The sequence below is a fragment of the Numenius arquata genome, chromosome 21 (assembly GCF_964106895.1).
Source record: "Numenius arquata chromosome 21, bNumArq3.hap1.1, whole genome shotgun sequence".
In the NCBI taxonomy this organism is placed as follows: domain Eukaryota; kingdom Metazoa; phylum Chordata; class Aves; order Charadriiformes; family Scolopacidae; genus Numenius; species Numenius arquata.
Window position 1 is genome coordinate 3,130,158 of NC_133596.1, and position 19,855 is coordinate 3,150,012.

Genomic DNA, 19,855 nt, shown 5'->3' on the forward strand with positions numbered 1-19,855 from the left:
TTCATTTTCCAGCTGGGACACGCTCTCAAAGAGTTTCTTCTTCCTCCGTTAACACCTTTTCCAGCAATGGCAAACTTCCATCCGAAGTGTTGCGTGAAGCTGTGGATGTTCAACCTCCGCCAAGCACAAGGCAACCCTGGCTCCTCTGCCTGGTGATGGGTGAACGTGGCTCCTCGGGGCCATGAAGGTTTTACAAGTCCTGGAGTTCAGCCCTGCAAATGTGCTTCCCTAAAACACCCTGGAAAAGCAAGATACGGCCAATACTGAGGTCTTTTCTACAAGCTGCCCAGTGGGTACCAGCATCAGGGTTCCCTGAATCCCAGCTCCCGATCCAGAGCCAGGGAAAGAAATCCAGAGGCCATCACAAATTTGGAACATTTATTTATGCAACCAATTTTCTTCAAAGGAAAGAAAGCCAAAAATAATAATAATAATTAAAAAAACAGTTAGCAACAGCTGGATGTGCGTGGTACAATCCACATCGGACGTGTCCCTCCTTCGCCATCCCTCCCTTGGTCCCACCACACCATCCCCCTCCGCAGTGGAGCCGCTTCGTGGTACCAGTCCCTTTGGCAGCAGCTCGTGGATGCTGCCAGTTTTCGGGGTCACTTTTTCTGCATAAAGACAAAATCATTCCAATTTGGTGTTTTTCTCGGGTCTTAATTATGATTTTGTCTCTGTGTGTGGTTGTTTCTTTTTTATTAAAAAGAAAAAAAAAAAAGCACCACTCCAATCTGTAAGACCAATAAACATTATCCATCTTAAGAAGAGTATTTAAATTTTTATATATATATTTCTATATATATATTTCTATGTACAGGACGTCCTTGCCTCATGTCATATGAGCATCTCAGTAGGAGTTGGGAGATCGGTTGGTTTTTATAGCACTTTGATTTCAAAGTCTGCCCTTCAGAAGAGATGCCCTAAAAAACCAGAGATGGAAGGAAATATTAAAAAAAAAAAAAAAAAAAAAAAAACAAACCAAAAACCTCGCTTTTAAAACATATATACAACTCCTCCAGTCTCTGTTGTCTCAGTAGGACTAAATGGGGTCTCAATTTTTCTTTTTATTTTAATAATTTCTGGCAACACTTTACCTGCGATGCAAATGGGGGATGCTCCCTCTGGACCGGAGGGAGGATGCAGGTGGCCAAGGCTCCAGGAAGGGCTGGGATGAAGCAGGACCATCCGTAGCTCCCAGGCTCTGGGGGCTGAACGGTGCCACCACCATCCCATCCCCGAGAATTCCAGAGGCTCAGCTCAGCCATCTTCATCCAAAACTAAACAATTTCTGCACCCTGGGCCCTCTCTGCACCCATCACGCAGCACCTTCCCAAGACAGCACGGACACGTCTACAGAGAGATGGGGGTTGGGAAAAGGACACTAATTTATTCCAAGTCAAGGCTTGCGATGCGAGTACTGGTGTTACTGAAATTACTGGTGGAACTGGACCATTTTGCAGGCTCTGGTGGGGTAAAAAGACTATTTGGTCACGAGACAGTGTGGGCACACGGCAGGGTTAGACAGCAGGGATGGAAATGTTGTATAGCCCTTGGAATCGGTTATTATCAGGCCGTGTGAATTGTTCAGCGAGCACGTGGGAAAACCAAATGTCTGGGAAAACACCCCCTGATGCTGCTGAAATCCCGACCACTACTCCCAGGTGTTCGCAAGGCAGGGGGTGGGATATCCTCCAAGGTAGAGAGAGATTTGTTGTTCTCCTTCACCCTTGGAAGGTGGATGGAAATATCTCCAGGGTTTGCTCATCCAGGGCGCAGCCATTTCGGCTCTGTGGCCTTTGTGCTGCAGATCAGTCCGGCAAAACAACGCCTTCCAAAGCCTTTGGTCATGGTATGGATCTCCCTGGGGGGAGGGATCCCCAGCCTCCGGGCAGGAAGCCGGGAGCTTCCCCTGCCCAGGGGAGATGGGGCTGAAGGATGGGGGGGCTGAAGGACAGGGGAGGATGAAGGATGGGGGGGCTGAAGGACAGGGGAGGATGAAGGATAGGGGGGAAGGACGGGGGAGGATGAAGGATAGGGGGGCTGAAGGATGGGGGAGGATGAAGGATGGGGGGGCTGAAGGATGGGGGAGGATGAAGGATGGGGGAGGATGAAGGATGAAAGGGCTGAAGGACGGGGGAGGATGAAGGATGGAGGGGCTGAAGGACGGGGGAGGATGAAGGACCGCGGAGGATGAAGGATGGGGTTGCCCACATGCAACCTCCATACGGAGGACAGTGTCTCATGTGTTCTGCTCCCTCCCCTCAAAAAAATGACTGTGAAGGGTTCTGCGTGGCCCTCAAGACAGAAGACACCTCTCCTTGGTTCCTTGAGTCTCCAAGGCAGACCCCAGACCTGCATCCCTCTGGTTGCATCTCCTTGAGGCCATTCACAGAGAGAGAAAACCCTGACCACAGCTTGATTACAACCAGGCTCTCCCCCGAAAGCAGAAACCCCTGTAATTATCACAATACTGGACAGAAAAAGTGACATCTCACACCTGACCAGAGCAGGATGAAGCCAAAAACTATCAGGCACCCTCAATCACCATCCCTATACGCTTGTCCCCGGGTGGCACCGGAGCCATGGAGAACTCCTCATGCCCAGCCCTGAAGGGCTGCCACAGCTCAGGGCTTCAGCACAGCCCACCCCACCCCAACACCATCACCCAAACCCACCGTCCTGCTTCACCAAGCCCAGCAAAAGCCAAGTAGCATCGATGGGCAACTGCCTGGGGGCAGCATCCAGGAGGCAAATGGGATGGACCCGAATTTTGGAGGATTTTGTTTCTGGTGTCTCATGTGCAGTGATTCACAAGGGAAGGGTTAGAAACGGACCCACGGGCTGGTGCCTTTGGGTCAGCCCAGGAGGAATTAAGTGCTACGAATGGAGAAGACAGTGCGGAGATGCAGGGGAACCATTGCTTGGAAAGCTTTGCAAAGGTGCCAGGAGGGATCCAGGTTGGTCCCTGCAGATGGACATCGCGTGCCCAGCGCCTTCCACGTCCCACCATTGTCCCATGTTCCCGCTCTGTCCAGGGCTGGATACACAAAAGGTCGCAACTCACAGAACTAAAAAAAACGAAGATCAAACTCATGGTGCAAACGAGCAGAAACTCAAGAGCTCCTCTCAGGGTCTTTGCTCCACCTCAGAGCATGTCCCCACCGAAGACCAAACCTGCGCCGGCAGCCATCTGGGCTCCTCAGAAGAGCAGCTTCGACTCCACACACAATTTAGAAAGCAACATTTCTTCTCCAAATATCCATCCTTCCCTGCTGGGAAACGGCCTCGGCTCCTTCTGTCCTCCATCTCCTCTCTCTGGCCTCCTCTCCAGCTGCTTCAGAGATGCCCAGGCAGCACCGCAGGGCCGCATCCTCCTCACACCCACCCCATGACCGTGACTCAAAGCAATGCAGGGTCGGGACAGAACAAGTCGTGGCATCCGACCCACGGCTGCTTGGACACACTCGGGGCAGGAAGGAAAGACGGAGAGTGGAGGGTGAAGACGGGGAGCAGCCGACACGTCCAAACGTCCCTTCATTTTTCTTGATCGGATGGGTTTTCTCGTCAGGTCCTTGGCTGTTTCCCCTCCTCACCTTCAGCACTAACGTAACGTCCGAGTGCGAAACGCACAGTTGGCACGACCCCTGCGCAAGCCCTTGCTGCCGCGCTGCTGGCGAGGTGCTATCTGGTCTCCAGGGACTCCAGATATTCCAGTGCTATGTCATAGCAAAAATGATACTGCTCCTGTTTGGAGAGAGAAAAGAGGGTGTTATAGACTCATGGAATGGTTTGGGCTGGAAGGGACCTTAAAGATCATCCAGTGCCACTCCCTGCCCTGGGCAGGGACACCTCCCACCAGACCAGGTTGCTCCAAGCCCCCTCCAACCTGGCCTTGAACCTCTCCAGGGATGGGGCAGCCACAGCTTCTCTGGGTCAACCTGGGCCAGGGTCTCACCACCCTCAGACTGAAAAATTCCTTCCTGATATCTAACCTAAATCTCCCCTCTTTCAGTTTGAAGCCGGGTGTGGGATTACTGGAGACGCCCTGCCCCGGCTGCCAGGACATTTCTCATCACAAATTCTCCCGCTGCAGATTAAAAAAAAGTCATTTTCCACCCCTGGCAGGGATTTGGTCTGGGCGTTTGCTTTCTGTGGGGTGGGGAGACAGGAAGGGAAGTCCTAGGAGCTTTCACTTCCAAAAATCCACATTTTCCAAGGGAAATGCCAAAAAAATGAGTGTTTTGGTGCTCAGGTCAAAGTCTGACCCACCTGTGATGGCCGGGCCGGAGCCAAGGGGTGCGGGTGGGAAAGGTCCTCTCCGAGCCCGAAGCAGGATTGGGCTCATTATCCCACCTTTTCTCTTTCCTGAGAGCGCTACAGACGGTATCAGCATCTTCCCACCCTTTGCTAGCACCCAGCTGTGCAAAGGGAAAGCCCAGCATTCCTGGCTCCTGCTTTTATAGCAAAAGTCACTGAAATTGGGCTTGCGAAGGAAGTATCATCCATCCTTGTACTCTTTTACGTGACCTGTTCTTGTGCTCTCCTGTCCTCATACAACTCACAGCACAGAAAACTACAGGGGAGCTGGGACCTTGGAAGTGCCCACCCCCACGAGATGTTGCTCCTTCGAGCATCCAACAAGCAAAACCAGCCAGAGTGGGGGAAAAAAAAAACCCAAATCGGGTTTCTGATGGTGCCGCGAGCACTGGGACATCGTGGGAGCATCCTGGGTGCAACAGCAGAAAGGGAAAGGGGAGAGAGCTCATCTCCTGAAATCCTCATCGGCAGCTGGAGCACCAGCATGAAAATCCTGTTATCCCCGCGAGGGTGGGCGGCTGCTCGGGGATCCCAGGTGGGAGCAGGCAGTGGGGGAGAAGGGCTTCAAAGCCTGGAGGGCTGCGATGGCTTAGACTAAAAGCATATAATGCTTTTTGGATTAAGAAAAGGGATTGTTTCCATTTATCATCATATAAAAATAAACCCCACAGGGAAACAGAGGGGGAAGATGCTTGGGCTGCGGGGAAGTGCTCTGTGCTGGCTGCTCTCCACTGGGCTGCGGCTCTCTACACTGGGCGAGGATCCGGCCTCCCAGTGACTCCAGTAGATTGGGATTCCCAGAATAGATGGTTCAGGTTCATTTGAGGCTGGAGGACGCCTGTGTCCTGATGTGAAATGTTGCCTTTTTTTAATACCTTTGCAATTTAGCCCAATGGGCCTGGCAGCTTCATGCTTGTCACATCATCTTTCCATTATCTGCATCCCTCCCTCTGCTCCCCGTCCCCTCCCTCACCTTCTCCTCCACCTCAATTCCTAATGCACATCACATCCCCTCCTCAAAACCATTTCATTTTGCAACTTAGGGATTTTATAATCCAAACAGGGCCAACATTTCCGGCTGACTTGCTTTTAAAACATCACTAAGCACCTGGATTCCTCCACCACAGGGACAGACATGTGCCTGCTCCATCCCCTGTCCTGTTATCGGGGGCCTGAAAGAGGGCACAGGCTTTTGTACCCTGACCCACTGCCACTTCCAGCCTCCCCATCATGAAATGTGGCTCCATCGCTGCCCCCAGCTTGTCCACCAATTAATTTCACTCAAAACGCAGCTCCCTTTCATATTTCCAACAGGAATTTGTCTGACTCCACCTCGGAGCTGCTCCAAAGAACTGCAATTACATCCCGTGAATTAATGTGAACCTGCCTTATTACTCCTGGGAAGGATTTCTGACAAGCCCAACGCCGACACCAAGGGCATGTCAGCACGGCGAGATGAAGGCAAGCCCAAGGCTCCTTTCAAGAGCTGCCTCACCTCTGTTCTGCATGAGGATTTCCATAATACTAATCAGGATTTGGGGTGGGAAAAGAGGTTTTTTGGGGGTTAGCATCCCCCAGGACCTCTCCTCCCTGCCGGAGGGATGCGCAGGGATCAGCAGCCGGGGCAGACGCCGGCGGTGGCTGATGCTTACCAAGGTCTCTACCATATTTGGCTTGTAGTTGCGGAGGGTCTTTGCAGCATAGAAAACATCTGCCATGTTGTGACACTTGATCATCTCCAGGATCATGGTGGAGGCACAGAAGGTGCCACTCCGGCCACCTCCATTCCTGGTGGGAGAAACACACGTATCGGTGGTGAGAAGATGGCACTAGAGTATCTTCCCCCTCTCTCTAATTCCCCCTTGCTCTATCCATCCCTGCACCCCAGGAGATGTCCCAGAGCAGGGGCTCACACTTGAGGGTCCCCCCAAACTGGGGGACCCAAACCAGCCCCACGCGATGACAGGAGCTGTGATCCTGCTCTCTAGTCCTCATGAGGGCCACAACAGAGCATGAAAACACCTTTTTGGACCATTGGGGCTGGATCTTGGGCATCTGGGCTCAGTTTCCAGCCCTGCCATGGATCGATTCCTCATGTGACCCTGGGGAAGCCACTGTGTCGCTCTACCACCCTCTTCCCAGCTGCAGGATGACCTGTTGGGTAGTGCTGGCTGGAGGAACCATCCCAGTTCCATCCAGCACACAGCTTACTGGGTACCTCCCCCCACCCTGGGCTGAAACCATCCCACACCACCACACCTCATCTCTGGCAGCAAAGGGGATGGGGGAGAGGAAGAGAGAACATGATGCCAGTGTTTTATAAAGCATGTTCTCAAATTATCCTTCAGCTAATGAAGACAGACGAGGCTGTAATTAATTTTTGATTAAAGGCTTGCCTGCTGTCTCTACCAATCTGCGAATGTGCTAGGTCCCGTTCAAGGAGAGCACACATGGGCGTTTGTGGGAGCCAAACCCAGCTGGGAGGAGGGGGATGGAGAGCACGTCCACCTCCATGAGAAACAAGTGGTGGGAGTTGCACAGCTCCTGCCATGTCCCTTTAGAGCCTGTCACATGCACGGGACATGGTGACAGGGCTGGGACCTCTGTCGAGCCCCGCTGCACCCACAGGGTGAACAGCGGGGATGCTGCTAGTAGGTGTCACTCCCATTGAGCATCCACCTCATGGAGGATGTTTGACGTAGTGAACACAAGCTGCCTCACCCAAAACTCATGTTGTGGGAGAGGTAGCACCACCTGGGGACAAAGTCTCCCCAGTGAGGGCTTTTTGGAGGGTTTTTCAGGCAGAACTGTAGACACGTGAGCTGGTGGCATCTCCCCCCACGCCGGAGCCCACTCCTCTCCAACTGACACTCACAGGCAGTGCACCACAGTCCTGCCATCGCCACTCTCCTTCTGCCACCTCTCCACTTGGGCCAAGAGGTGCAGGAAGGATTTCTTGGAGTCCGGGGTGTCTCGATACGGCGACCACCGCAGGTACTGGAAATGCCGGACCATCAGGTGTCCCTCCTGCAACTAGAAAAGCAAAACCTCATCAGCTTGAACCCATGGGTTGTCCTCGTTTGCCTCCACTGGAGGTTTGATGGAGACCAAGAGGGGTTTGCCAGGCACTAATAGTAGAGGAAGAGAGGAAAACCCTTTCCTGGTGCTTTAAGATTGATGGTTCAGCTCTCTCCTCCACAGCTCACACTGACCCACTGGTCCCACCACCCCATCCCACCCCAGGCAGCCCTGCTGCCATGGTTTATCCTAACTCACAGCATCTCAGACTGTGTATCTCACAAAACGTGTTACCAAACCCCTGAGCCTCCCCAAGTCTTCTCCCTCACGTCCTTGTCTTGCACACAGAAGATCCCAGGGGATGTGTTTTTGTTGTGTTCGCTGTAAACCAGGGGGCTGATGAGAAGCTGCCATCCACGGAGGCAGGGAGCAGTGGAAGTGCGCCTTAATACCCTGGTAATCTGGTTAGTTTTGAAACCTAATCTGGTTAGCAGGCTCCAGGAGGAAGATTACATCCACGAAGCTAAAAAAGGCCAGGCAGATATGGAGCTCTTGCTCAGAAGTACTCAGAACATCAGGAGTCCCTGATGGGATGAAACCACAGGTCACACATTCCAGCTGCATCTCAGGGCTCGGTGGCACACGTGTGGGGAGCACGCATCAGAGGAGAAAGGGGGGGTCAGATGCAGATAGGGGATCCCCAGCTCTGGAGGGCTCCATCCACTCGATATCAGATGCCTGATGAGCAGGGTGAGCACCAGACCATCTCCAACCAGCGGGACTGGGTATTCCTGTGGCTCTGCAGGGATCCCCCCAGAGTGGGGGATGGGTGTTGGGGGCATTCAGTGCCCACCCCAACCAGCCCACCCCGAACTCACAGGGGCTTTCGTGAACCTTTTGGGGAGCTCCAATGCAGGTCAGTGAGGTGGCCGGAATGGGTTGACCTCCCCAGGCCCGAGCTTTTGCTTCCAGCCTGAAGCCAGGAAGGCAGAGGGCGAAGATGACACAAGTAAGTGGAGATAAAACAGAAAACTCCTTTAACAGCCCAGGAAGGAAAGCTTTGGGATCCATTCTGAAGCTCAGATGAAAGCTCTGTCTGGCTCTGGAGGACTTGTGACATCTCCAATGCCCGGCTCCCCTCCAGACGGCAAGGCTTGGCAAGAAGCAGCTCCTCCAGTGATTTGCTCCTTGGGGAAATATCTTCTTAGATCCAGAGATTTCAATCACGCTGCATTTTAATTTAGCACAGGGTATATTCTACCACCTGAGAGCGAAGCACATTTGGTGAAGGATTTTGTGCTGACACCCAGGAAATGCCAGATGCTCCCACAGGGAGGGTGAACCAAAACCCTCTTTGTGTTCAAGAGTCCAGATAATCAGGATTTATCTCCTCTGGCCCAGCTCCCACGCCAAAGCACCCTTCCCAGCCAGGCCATCAGCCAAGCCACACGCTCCCTTCCAAGCTCTCTAATTCCCATCTGCTCAAAGATCTCCACTGGGGCATTGGCCTCAGCCTCGTGGTGACCCTCAGGAGATTTAAAGACCTCAGGGATGCTGCCTCTTCATGGTTGGCTTTTGTAGTTAAATCAGCTTTTTTTTCCATCTGCAGTTCTGCACCCACATGGGCTGTTCATGTCAGTCCCTGTCCCTTCCCAATTTCACTGTGTTTTTCTTGTTGAACCAGCCAAGTGTCAGTGCAACAAGGACAACAGGTGAAAACCTGTGTGGATCTTCTCACCATGCTGGCTCCAACAGAGCCACCATGTCCACACAGGGAGTCTCCATTCTGTGATACATGCATGGCAGGGCAGAGATGGACTTCCACCCAGGATGAGAAAGGTCTTCCTATAGAGTTATCTAAAATCTTGCAAGGAGCCATGAACTCCAGAAAGGTTGGATGGAGCCAACAGCAATTTTACAGGCTCCTGTCTGCCAGGAGGAGAGCTGGGGCTGCATCCTCTGGAGGAGCTAGATTAGGTTGAAGAAGACACCAGCAGCTACAGCACCATTCGCTTAGTTTACATGGAGAATTACCTGGATAAGCAATGCTAAGCTCTAGAACTGTGTGGCCTCACTAGACGCATCATTCTTCTGCTCTCCAAAGGTCTTCACTTGTCTAAAGAAGCTCTTGGTGATGTTCCAGCCCTTCCACAAAGCAGTGGCAAACAAAACCAATCCATCCCCTGCACATGAGGTCACCCAGCCCAGTCCTCTGGACTGGTAGGCACCTTCACAGACACACATGCAGCGCCCCCGACCACCCTACACTGCCATGGAGCCAGAGGAGAGACTCTCACCCGTGTGATGTTCTGGACTCGGAAGAGACGGGACACGATGTCCTCATCGGCCGCTCCGGAAACATACTCCACCTCCATGGGGCCATACTGCTGGAGCCCCGGCTCAGGCCAGTACTGCAAACAGGGCTGTGGAGAGAAGAGGAACAGCTTGCTGTGACCGGGGACATGCACTGGGACATGGGGAAAGGACATCATGCATCAGAAGCAACGTTGAGTGGAATGGAGTGGTTGACGCTGGACACCGAGAGGGGCTGCTGGCACGGGGTGGCCTCAGGAAAGGACACTGGGGCCATGGCACATTGCTGGATAGAAGATCCCTCAGCTTGTGGAGGGATCAAAGATGAAAGACCAGGGACACCTCCCAGCGCCTGTGTAGCCCTCTCCCTAATGCGGGAACGCGACAGCTAACGCTCCTGGAGATGGGCTTTGCTGGCGTGCCAGGAGCCATGATGGGCCCTGCCTCAGCCCCAGCCTGATCCTGCACAGTGACGGAGCAGGGCTTGGCCCCAAGTCTGCTCTCAACCCCCACAGGCTTTAGAAGCTGTTCTGCCACCGGTAGCACCAGCAACGTGGGATGACAGTCCCCCTCGCCCCATGGCCGGGACATCCCGCCATGTCAAAGCGATTCCGGCCTGCGGCCCAGGGAAGGGCCGGGGAGCCATTCCTGCTCCCCGCCATGTGTCCACCGACGGATGGCTCGGTCCAAGGGCCACAGATGTGAATGTTTTCACACCGCGACAGCTGGGAAACCAGCATCGACACAAAATATATGATGTTTGTCACCGCACTTTAACAGGGCATTTAGCATTTCAGGCCATCTAACGGCTTGGGCCTAACTGCATGGCAAATGTGCTTGAGAAATAATTGGTTATTAATAGGGGCTATAAATCTTCAAGATCTCTAAGCCTTCTAGACTCAGAGCTATAATTTGGATATTAAAACTTCCTTTGGCAAGACGGGGTTCAAGTGAGAGATATACCCTCTAAGTCACCTTTTGGAGCTGCCTGCTGTAAAGGTTGATTTATTACCTGTTGCCCCTAAACTGGTAAACATTTAAGATCCAGCTAAATATTGTAACACAGACATCCCTGAAGAACAGACATCCAGAGAGAGAGGCAGGGCTGAATAATGAAGAAAAATGGCAGAGTCCCCGTCGGTCGGCGCCGGGGGACAGTGGCCATGGCAGGGGATGGGGACCCTGGGGGAGGATGGCAGAGGAGAAGGCAGCACCTGCCAGGCCATAGGGCATTTCTGGATCAGGGAATGAAATAAGAGGTTGAGAGAGAGAAATAAAATGGGTTTTGCTGCCTCCTTCCCTGTGTTGGCCCACTTCAGCAGGGTTCAGCTGGTGGCTGAGGTATGGGAGGTGCTGGACGGTCACAGAGGAGGGACAGTAAGGTGGTGGCATTGCTGCAGGGCTGGGTTTTCAAAGGGGTACTTGATCCCAGAAGATTTCTCAGCACATGTCAAGGTGACAAATGTGCGTGGGAGCATCAGTTCCCCTCCTATAGCTGGACCTGCCCTTTGCTTGGGCATCATGGCTGCTCTCCTCAGAAGCCATACTTGCAGGCAAAGCCCTTCCATGCTCCAGGCATCACCACCTCCGCACACAGAGGGAAGCCAGGCAGGTCCATCCCATCGGCAGCAAAGCCCACAAGGCTCAGGGCAGCCACTGCTGCCAGCCAGGGCTCGATGTGGCCAACGTGCCCAGCCCCATCCTTGTCCCGGCACCGGAGAGCCTGCCCGCCCATGCCAGATCCACTCTTGGGTGCTGGCCCTGCACCAACACCCTCTGCTCCGGACTCACAGGGGCACAGAGAGGCAACAGCCATCACCAGAACCCCACAAGTTTATTCCAATTGCAAGATGTATTTAGGTAACATTTCAATTCTAGGCCATCCTACCAAGCAGCAGGCAGAGCCTGCTGAAAGCTGAGGGGGACACGGGCAGCCACCACAGAAGCAGCGCTGCTGAAATCACACAGCGGGGCTTGTTCCGTACAAGAAGGAATGAGCATTTCTGCACGGGGAGAAGGTGCCCAGGGAAAAAACTTCAAGTCTGGGGCACTCTGATGCCCAACGCTGCAGCCAAGCCATGAAAAGACAAATTAAAACAGAGCCGCTCTCACCAGAGGCATCCTGGGCTTCCCACCCAGAGGAGCCAGATTGGTGGGCGGCTTCCACTTCTCACCACCATCCAGGAGGTGATACAGGAGCAGCTTGGGATGCTGCCACCAGACCTCTTGAGGAAGAAAACGCCCTTCAAGGTTCGCCTGACAAATCCTGGGCCCCCATCATGCTATTTTGTTTCCCAGAGGTCTGTGAAGAGACCAGGCAGACTCCAGCTGACTCCTTCCTCTACAACCTCTGAAGATTGTCAGCAGCCGTGACTTCCAGTCCATCTGGTGGGGCGACGATGGAAACTGTGTTGTGATCGCAGAAAAGCTCTTTAAAGAGGAAGTGCTGGGGAGGAGCGGACCTCTGAAGATCTTTGAAACCACCTCCATGAGAGGCTTTGTGCTCCAACTGAACCTCCATGGATTCTGCAAAATGGAACGGGATTCTCTCATCTCCATCTCCATCAAGGAGCTGCAAGAACTAGCAGCAGCAGGGGCTGCTCTGGGCAAGGTACGTCCCTTCCTCTGCGCAACAAAGAACCCTCGGGGCATTATTTAGTCAAAACATAAGGGTCAAAATGCCCTGGAGAGTCCTTTTTAATACCCATGTTTGTCTTTGCTGACACAGATGCTTAGTTATTGGATCTCTGTCTTTCTCCTTCTTGACATGATGGGAACTAACTCCTCTCCTTTGCATTGTGTAGCTGCCATTCTACTACAACCCCTTTTTTAAGAGAGATGACCCCAAACTCCACAGCATGTTTACACGAAGTGCTGGCGAGAGCAGGAGAGCCCCAGCTGCTTCCCCACTGGGCGCCAAGGTGAAGGAAGAGCAGCCAAGAAAAAGACGACGTCATGGCCAAGTAGCCATGGGAGCTGTGGAGGAGAACATCACCCAGAGATACGCAACCACCAGCTTCACCCCGACAGACCCATGGGCTGACACAACCTCCCAGATGGGTCTAGCCCCACCAAAATGGCACCGCAGCCACGGCCCCACAGGCAGCCAGGAGGTGGCTCCTGCTCCAGCCATGGCCTCACCACACCATGCCACACCTCCTGCCTCAAACAGTCCCTTCACACCAGCCATGGGACAACCCATATTTCCACCTGGGTGGCCAAATTTTGCTGCTGTGCAGGTTCCTGGGGCTGGCCTGCCAATATTCGGCACTCCATGGCTGGTGATGGGCACACTGGCACCAGCTCCTGCTGTTCCCATGCCAGGGCCACTGCGTCACCAAGCTCCAACCTGCTGCCACTGCCCAGCCTGCACCTACGGACCAAACACCGCAGCTGCCCCCAGCGGGGTTGGACCCCAATGGGGGTGGGAATAGAAATAGCAGAGATCACAGGTAGCAAGTGAGCATCATAGAGGTAGAAAGACATAGTGTAGGAGTAAGTAATAATAGTACGTTGTTTGTTGTTCTCAATAATAAATCTTTTCAAGTTCTCTTGTCCTGTCTCTACAGTCTCATTCCTTTGCCCTTCAGGACTGACTCCCAAGGGACTCCATCAACCAGGCCCCTCAACAGGACAAAGCCTGCCCTGCAGAGTTCCAAGGTGGCAGTTCTGCTCAGCCCCCTCCTTACTTCTCCAAGAATTAAAAACTATCATTTCATGATCGCTGTGTCCAAGACACCCTCCAACCATCATATCACCCACAAGTCCTTCTCTGTTCAGAAACAGCAGGTCCAGTGGGGTGCCTTCCCTAGTTGGCTCCCGCACCCACTGTGTCAGATGTTCTCTTCCACACACTCCAGGAACCTCCTAGACTGTTTCCTCACCACTGTGTTGTATCTCCAGCAGACATCTGGTTAAGTTCAAGTTCCCCATGAGAACAAGGGGTAGCCAACATGAGACTTCTCCTAGCTACTTGCAGAATATTTCTTTCATCTGCCACTTCATCCTGGTTCGGTGGTTGTCCTGTTTATAGCAGACACACCATGATATCTGCCTTGTTGACCTTCTCCCTGATCCTTACCCGTAAACACTCGATCTTTTCATCACCATCATCCAGCTCTAGACAATCAACCAGTCCCAGCTGCTGGTGCTGGAAGGGGCCTCTCCAAAGACCCCAGCCACACAAACCTGCTCATTTCAGCATGTCCATGGGGAGATTGCTTCATTAAGCATCAACCTGATCTAAGACTCCTCCGAGTGAGCAGATGAGCTGGGAAGCTCTTTGGGGCCAGCTCTGCACCCCCCCCGGCAAACCTCTGTAAGGCAACAGACCCCCCCAGAACACCCCTCAATGCTCAGGGTCTGCTTAATGTCATAGAATGGTCCAGGTTGGAGGGGACTTTCAAGATTATGTGTTCAGCCATCAACCCAACACTGCCAAAGCCACGACTAACCCATGTCCCTCAGCACCACATCTGCCTGGCTTTTAAATACCTCCAGGGATGGCGACTCCACCACTTCCCTGTCACCCTGCACAAAGGTCCTTTGGAGCACATGGCATTAGCTCAGCATGGAGGGACACACTGCTGTGCTCCATAGCTCTTCACGTGTCCATATATATGTATTTATTTTTTATATATATATATAAATAAATATCAGCATATTTACACATCACTCAGTACTGGTGCCACATCCATCTGCACCCTTGCGACGAGTGGTACAATTGCCGTTTTGGGTCATTTACATCGAGTATCTGCTCTCAACTCGTAAAATAAGCCAGCTAATGAAGTCTTCTCCAGACATCCATTAAGAGTCTATAATGCAAATTTTATGTAAAAAATCCAGTAAGTTTCCTTATTGAATTAACATTACAGACCTGTAACGGACTTTTACATCTGCTCCGGTGGCAGCAGGAGCGCTCCAGGCATCCCACTGGGGAGCGATGCACTGGGAAAGCAAAGTGAGGTGAGATCGAGCGTGGCCCCCGGGTGACAGGGGACACCTCCCCTCCAGTTCGGCAGATCTGCACATCCCACCACACCACAAAACCCACAGGACAGACACTTTGCTGATTTGTAAAGCAGTGTTCACAAGCCACCAGTGCCCTTGGAAGATGAACACAGGAAAAACCCTGTGCCTCAGTTTCCCCTTTGTAAAAGGAGGATAAAAGTCAGTTCTTGATCACGACAAGGTTATATTTGTCATTAACCTTGTATCTCCCTGGGGCATCCACAAAGATTGTGGTACAGTAAAGCAACATCAACGCAACGCCAATGTCAACACCAACACATCATCAACACCAATGCAACACCAACGTCAACACCAACATCAACACAAACGTCAACGCAACAAGGCCAGGTTGATTTGCTATTGCCACGGATCTTTGGCTCCAGCTGCCAGCCCTGTGCTTACATGAGATAAATCCTGGGTGCCACAGCCTGTCCCATCTCCTGTTGCAGAGGAGAAGGAGCTGAACGAACAAGGTAGGGGCTGTAGCACTTCTAAGACGGTGGGGATGGAGCAGGACAGGGCCACCTGTGGGGCTGGTGCAGTCCCTTGGGCGGCAGCACTCACCCAGGCGGAGTTGGACTGGTTGAGCTGGTTGAGCATGACGATGGAGGTGCAGCCGTAGTCATACACCAACCGCCAGAAGTCGGTGGTGGTGTTCTGCAGCGGGTGCAGGGTGACGATGAAGGCAGCGCTCTTGGTGTAGCTCTGCGGAGAGGAAAGAAGAGCACCATTAAGGTCATGGCAGCACTGAAGCCACTGCTGTCACACCCTGAAAAACCAGTGCAATGAGAAGATGAGTGCCACCAAAGCCATCCTCTCCATGCTTGAGCTGGCCTCCCTGGCACAGCCTTGGTCCCTCCATGCCTTGGTGCTGGGGAGATGCTACAAAAGCAGGTTTACGTGATCCCTGCCCTTGGTGGGGATGAAAGTACCCACTTTCTGCTCTTGGCTCTCGCATGGAACAGCTTTTCACATAAATAACTGGGCTAGAGATGTCATCTTCAAGCCAAGAACAAGCAGAAGCTGTTGCTGCCAGATGCCCCCAGCGCCCAGCTCTGCAGCCTGGTCCTGAGCGAAAGCACCACCTACAGCATCACCCCCACAGCACCCTAACACCTCCAGGCACCAAGAGCAGCAAAGAGGCATTGGAGTCAGTGTTCTTTTCAGGAAGGAAAGAAAACCTTTAAAGACCCCTAAAGACTGCAAGAAGGAAGGGAAATAAAAAACGATTGTACTTTTCTCATTCGTGCTTTGAACGAGATTTGTCCCCTTGGTCATCCCAATGCCAGCTTGGAGAGGGATGGGGAGCCCATGGCCGGGCTCAGAGCTGCATCAATCACTTTTAAATTAACACACTTTAGCTCAAGCCTCCATGGATACAGTAACAGGGCAGAAAATGCTCTGTACCCACAAATTAGCACAGCTCTCCGCTAATGGGGAGTCTTCTGGCTGCCGCAAAACCTCCTCATTTCACTCATGGAAAAGCCCTTTCAAACCTTTCCCCCTGCTCCATCCATGGGGGAGCATCACGAGTCCTGGCTCACCACAGCCGGCTCTCGGCGAAAGCTTTCCACCCTCGAGGAGGGAGAGGAGAGCAGCGGGGCGAGGGGAATTTCCTCAGGTGTTGACCAGGCACCCAAAAATCCTTTGGCACCCAAAATCCTTTGGCGTCCATGTAAATGACAGACAACAGCTGGCACGGAGCAGAGCGCGGTTCCATCAGCCTGCCACTGGCACCAGCACCACCACAGCACCGGTGGTGGGCAGCAGGGACCAATCTCATCTGACAGACGGACAGACCGAGCAAACCGTTTTGGCACTTAAAGAAAATGAGCTCTTTTCCCCCCCACACACCTCAAAGAGGGAAATGGGTTTTATCCCTTCAGCAGAATTTCATCCAAAAGGCTTTTTCTGTCTGTAAAGAAATTTCTATTCTCTGACCCTCTAGCACAGATTAAGGGAGGCTCAGTGACGTATAAAAATAAAATGGATATGCAAACACTGAGCAAGCTGAAAACAAAGCTCCCGTCCCACCATAACCAAAGCCTGCAGCCCCCCGGCTACTGCTGCCCACGGCCAGAAGCCGCCTCCGCTTTACAATCTGCTTTTTGCTGCCAGAGCAGGTAACAGGGAGACAAGATCTGCACAAAGATAAATCACCCATGGGGTAAAAAAAATACAGGGCTCATCCTGATGCCAGTGCTCAGCTGCGACCAGGAGGGTTCGGGGAAGGTGCCTGCGGTGCGGGAGGGCTCAGCTCTGCCCGGGCAAAGCACCTCGGCTCGGTTCAAGGAGAAGAAAGTGGGTTTGGTGATAAATGACCCATCGCTCGGTGCAGGCTCAGAGGCCGGAGCATCCTCTCCGCTCTGCTCTGCCGTTGTCAGCTGGTTGGAAATAGCTTTGCTGTTACGGGTGTCATTTCTGACCGCAGTAGGGTGATGCGCAGCGGCTTCGGGACCAGTTTGGACCCCCTGGATTGCACTGGGTGAACGGGCAGGAGGATGCCCAGAAGGGTGCTGGTAGCACATGGGGGATCTCAGTGCTGCCAACCCCTCCCAGAGCCTCCTGAGCTCCATTTTGTTATGAAATAAATGAAGGCCCTTCACGTGCAGCTTGAGAGAGCAGGCAAAAAGCTCTTTCAAGACAAGCAAGTTGGTGCTACACAAAAGAAGGGGTGATGGATCCCACTACACCGGTCCCAGCCCTTTCTCCCCCTGTACACGCAGCAGGGGGCCACCACCTGCCTTCGTGCCCTTGTGCAAAACGAATAAATAATTCAAAAGCCAATAAATTCAAACCAAGCAAGATTTTGCCATGAAAAACCACCCAAGGCGACCCAAACCGTCCCCCTTCCCTCCCCGCAGCATGCTCACATCAGTTAAGGCCGCATTGATGTAGTTGTTGCTGTCTCCGTCCACGGAGATGAGGAAGGGAAGGCATCGGTCAGGCGGCAGGACGTCCATGCTGCGGTTCCTCTCCCGGTTGCGGGGCAGGAGGGCGATGCTGCACTCCTCCACGTCCAGGTGGGGAGTCACCGAGTTCAGGGTCTGCAGGGACACGGTGCTCCCCTTAACTCCCTTCCTACCTGCACCAGGGGCAGCCACTCCTGGCAGAGCCCACCAGGGCACCAGGAAGGTGAGGAGCAGGGGGGATGCAAGGGTTTTTGGGGCCACTCACCTGAAACTCTTCCCGCAGCTGCGAGGAGTTGCTCTGCGGCTCTATCCTCACCATCTCCTTGTAGGTGGGCTTGAACTCGTTGGCGGGGATGCTGGTCTCCCCGCACAGGCAGGCTTCCAGGATGGCATCGTGGATGAAGATGTACTGCTCCTTTTGTGGGGGGAGGAAAGGAGAGAGGGCTGAGCCTCCCCAACCTGCTGCTGACGGCAGCTCCAAGTGTCGCCGGCTGTCCCCGACACCTGCTCACCTCCGTCTGTATCATATTGATCCTCCGTGAGCACAAGGTCTTCACGCAGTTGTAGATGTCCACGACGCCCTCGCACTCGGCCATGTCCAACATAACGTCCAGGACGATGTAGCAGCCAGTTCTCCCCGTGCCAGCACTGGGGATGGAGGAAAACACAGCAAACACATTCCCAGTCTGCCCAGCATCCACACACCGGTGGGCACAGAGGAAGGGCTGTGTGGGTGAGGGCTTGATGTGGGGACCCTGCCCATGAACATGGAGGTAGTGGAGTCCAGGCAGGGCTGCCAGGACCTCACACACCTCCAAAACCACGGGTTTGCCTTAAAACACCCACCCAAACACCCCACTGCAGCAGCCTGGGGGCTGTGTGATGGTCAGGCTGAGGGTAGGAGGGTGGGCACCCACGTCTAAGGTTCATTTTTACTTTAAGACAGTAAAACACATGCTTTTTTTGCAACAAAACCTGCAGTCAAACCGTTTGAGTGCCAACAGTCCTCCGGGATCCCATCCCAAAAAGGTCGAGGAGGATGCTTAGCACTAAGCCCTGGGAGCACAAGGAGGAATCCCCGGCACAGAGCAGGGCTGAATTCCCCCAGGGAGACCCTCAGGTTAGGGCTCAGCCCAGCAGAATGTCCAGAGCCAGACAACCCAGTGGCGATATCCCAAATCCTGGCCTGGATGGACTCACAGCCAAAGACCTACTGATGCTGCGACCCACCCCGCGACACGTCGGGAACAGAACCGCTCCCCCCGCTCCTTTCCTACAAAGTCTTTTCCAGTGAAATACTAATTTCTGGGGCTGATGAATCACTCGTCGTGATTATCAGTGATTACAGGCTACGGGCACTAATCGCACTCGCGGTTGCCGGTGAATGAATACTGATGAGGCAATCGACAGGGTGAAATCAAATCAAATAAAAAAATCCCTCCCGCTCATCAGCTCCTCCTTGTTTGCCCAGCCATTAACCCATCGCCTACTCAGGGGACAGAAAGCCACCGCTCCCGCTCAGACGTGCCACCGGTGTCCTCCCAGCTCCGGTGTCCTGGTGGCTGAGCCCCGCAGGGACAGCCCTGCAGGGACAGCCCTGCGGGTAACCCTGGGAACGGGGCTGTCCTGCTGTCCCTCGCCACCTCTCCCTTCGGCCAGACCCAACGTCCAGACCATCAGCAGCAATGAAGCTGCCCATCCCCTCATGCCACCCTTGCCCATGGGGACAGAGCTGTGTCACCAGTAACGGTGCAGTCCCCAGAAAAGTGTTGCTCCCTGCTTGCCCCCGGGACCAGCCACAGCCCCCCCATCCCTGCTGCCACCAGCCCGGTGGTGACATTTTACGGGTAGATGCCATCGTAGAGGGACATCCAACCCCACGCTGTCAACCCCAGTGCCCTCCCTTCCCCAGCCCTTCCTTGCTGTGAACCCAATTTATACATTTTATATCTTCCTGCTGAATATTTTTAGCATCATTCCGAGCTTTTAGCATCATTCAGAGGCTGTGCACCCACCCAAGACACAGTGTACCCCCTCTGGGGCCACCCATACCCCCCCCCAAACCCCATCCCGGAGGGGGATGCTCACCCCGCAGCCAGCTTTGCCCCACGGCCGGGCACGTACCTGCAGTGGATGACAATGGGGCCAGCATCGGGCGGCGTGGACGCCTTCACCCTGCGGATGAAGGCCAGCAGCCCCGTGGCATGGTAGGGGACACCGTGCTCGGGCCACGATGTGAAGTGGAACTGCTTCACTTCGTGCCGGGCCGAGTAGCCCCGCTG

General features: G+C 53.6%; 1 protein-coding gene across 1 annotated transcript in view; it reads right to left on the reverse strand.

Moving 5' to 3' along the window:
- Window positions 1–3,684: 3,684 nt before the first annotated feature.
- The window catches only part of PTPRU (protein tyrosine phosphatase receptor type U), a 73,386-nt gene continuing 57,215 nt past the window's right edge, over window positions 3,685–19,855 (reverse strand). The window contains exons 24-32 of the mRNA XM_074161836.1: window positions 19,698–19,852; window positions 18,086–18,221; window positions 17,839–17,988; window positions 17,535–17,708; window positions 15,226–15,366; window positions 9,636–9,761; window positions 7,196–7,353; window positions 5,973–6,108; window positions 3,685–3,747 (exon numbers count right to left, since the gene is read on the reverse strand). Coding sequence (XP_074017937.1) covers window positions 3,685–3,747; window positions 5,973–6,108; window positions 7,196–7,353; window positions 9,636–9,761; window positions 15,226–15,366; window positions 17,535–17,708; window positions 17,839–17,988; window positions 18,086–18,221; window positions 19,698–19,852 — 1,239 coding nt within the window. The remainder of the gene's footprint in view (window positions 3,748–5,972; window positions 6,109–7,195; window positions 7,354–9,635; window positions 9,762–15,225; window positions 15,367–17,534; window positions 17,709–17,838; window positions 17,989–18,085; window positions 18,222–19,697; window positions 19,853–19,855) is intronic.